The sequence below is a fragment of the Gossypium hirsutum genome, chromosome A13, assembly GCF_007990345.1.
Source record: "Gossypium hirsutum isolate 1008001.06 chromosome A13, Gossypium_hirsutum_v2.1, whole genome shotgun sequence".
Lineage (NCBI taxonomy): Eukaryota > Viridiplantae > Streptophyta > Magnoliopsida > Malvales > Malvaceae > Gossypium > Gossypium hirsutum.
Window position 1 is genome coordinate 5804482 of NC_053436.1, and position 1652 is coordinate 5806133.

At 28.0% G+C, this 1652-nt stretch overlaps 1 protein-coding gene across 1 annotated transcript; it reads right to left on the reverse strand.

The window, feature by feature from the left end:
- Positions 1–60: 60 nt before the first annotated feature.
- LOC121212223 (uncharacterized) lies at positions 61–1139 on the reverse strand. The gene is made up of 2 exons (XM_041084619.1): positions 996–1139; positions 61–529 (listed from the first exon to the last, which is right to left on the reverse strand). Exons 1-2 carry the CDS (start codon positions 1037–1039, stop codon positions 199–201), a joined length of 375 nt encoding a protein of 124 aa, XP_040940553.1. The 5' UTR covers positions 1040–1139; the 3' UTR covers positions 61–198.
- Positions 1140–1652: the final 513 nt, after the last annotated feature.

Genomic DNA, 1652 nt, shown 5'->3' on the forward strand with positions numbered 1-1652 from the left:
CAATTCGTATTCAATTATATTTTAGACTCAGAATTAAATGGATCGAATTATCAGATTTAATGATTTGTATGTAAAATTTTATTTAAAATATTTTAAATACCACTCTAACACAATTACATAATTCATAGATTATATAATTTGAAATTATCATTACACACCACCATTGATAATTTCAGCTTGTAAGTCCTAATATTTTATTCAAATTTCATAAAAACCCTTCCTTATCTCCATGACAAATTTTGTTTGATCATCACATATTTGCATGGGAATAGTGGTCATCATGAACCGAAGACTCCGGTTTATCAACACCGTCGACGCTTCGAACCCAGAAACTTGAACCGAAAGAGCCGCCCGGTCCGGAACGTCATCCATCACCCATTCATGGCCTTTCGGGAAATATATCCCACTCTTTGGATGTGGAACCCAACTCGATGAACTTTTTATATCGTCGTTACTCTTGCACTTCTTATTGATCTCCCGATCTGCGCCTGCAATTTTGCTCAATGGTCGCTCAACGCGTTTTGCTTCCCTACACCCGAATAAAGTTTCCAAAAGTCAAACATATTTATTAAGTTCATAATGATTTGCTTCTAAATTTTGTACTTTTGTATGGTTTTTTTTTTGGTAAAAATTTTAATTTTTGGCTTTTCTAAATACAAAACAAATTTCATTTTTCATTTTTGACCAAACAAAAACATCTCAAAATCATGGCTCAAACTTTAAAACTATCCCTAAATTTTAAAATGTTCTAATTGAATCTTTAAAAATAAAGTATACTTAAAACACGTTTTAAATATGCTCTACATCAAACATAAACTAACATTTAACACCCAGATAGACAGCGAGAGTGACAAAAAAAACTTGGTTAATACGATACTAATATTTTTAGTACCCAATTAAACCATTTTAAAATTTAATGACTAATTTAAAATTCATTCTATAGATTAAGAAAATCTGTTGTAATCAACCCAAATAATAACGACAACATTACGTACCTTAGCATCAAAATCTTGGTTTTGGTAAAAGCAGCTCTTCCCATGCAATGCAGCTCTTTAAAACCCCTCAAAAAAGGACTCCAATGCAATTATCTAGGACTTGATCGTTTGTTTTATAGAATGCTTTCGAAAGTGCAGTTTTTGTACTTTAAATTGTATCCGAACGAATGAATAAAGGTTTGACGAATAAGTTCGATTGTGAAGGTCCTAAGAAAATTAAAATTTTAGAATATTATATTTCGGAATTTCGTCTTTTTATTTTAAGAAATTTAATCATTTTATATTTTTCGGATTTAAGTATACAGGTCCAATTATTATTAAAAGTGATTCGACTAAAAAATTAAAAAATATTTCGAATTTCAAGTTAATTGAATTGAGTTATTCGATTTTTTCGAGTCAACTAGAATAAGTAATTCGAGTTCGAGTCGAGTTGAATTTTACAATTCGAATAACAGATTAATGTGAATACCCATTTGATCCCTGTCAATTTTAAAAATAGGTAAATTTATCTCTCAACAAAGTTTACAAAAAAAAAATCAAAATAATTTTCAAAAAATTTTAAATATAATTTTTAAAATTCAGAATATTTATAAAATATCAAAATTGATATTTAAAAAATTTATAAAAATTCTAAATATAAAAAAACTTAAATTTTTT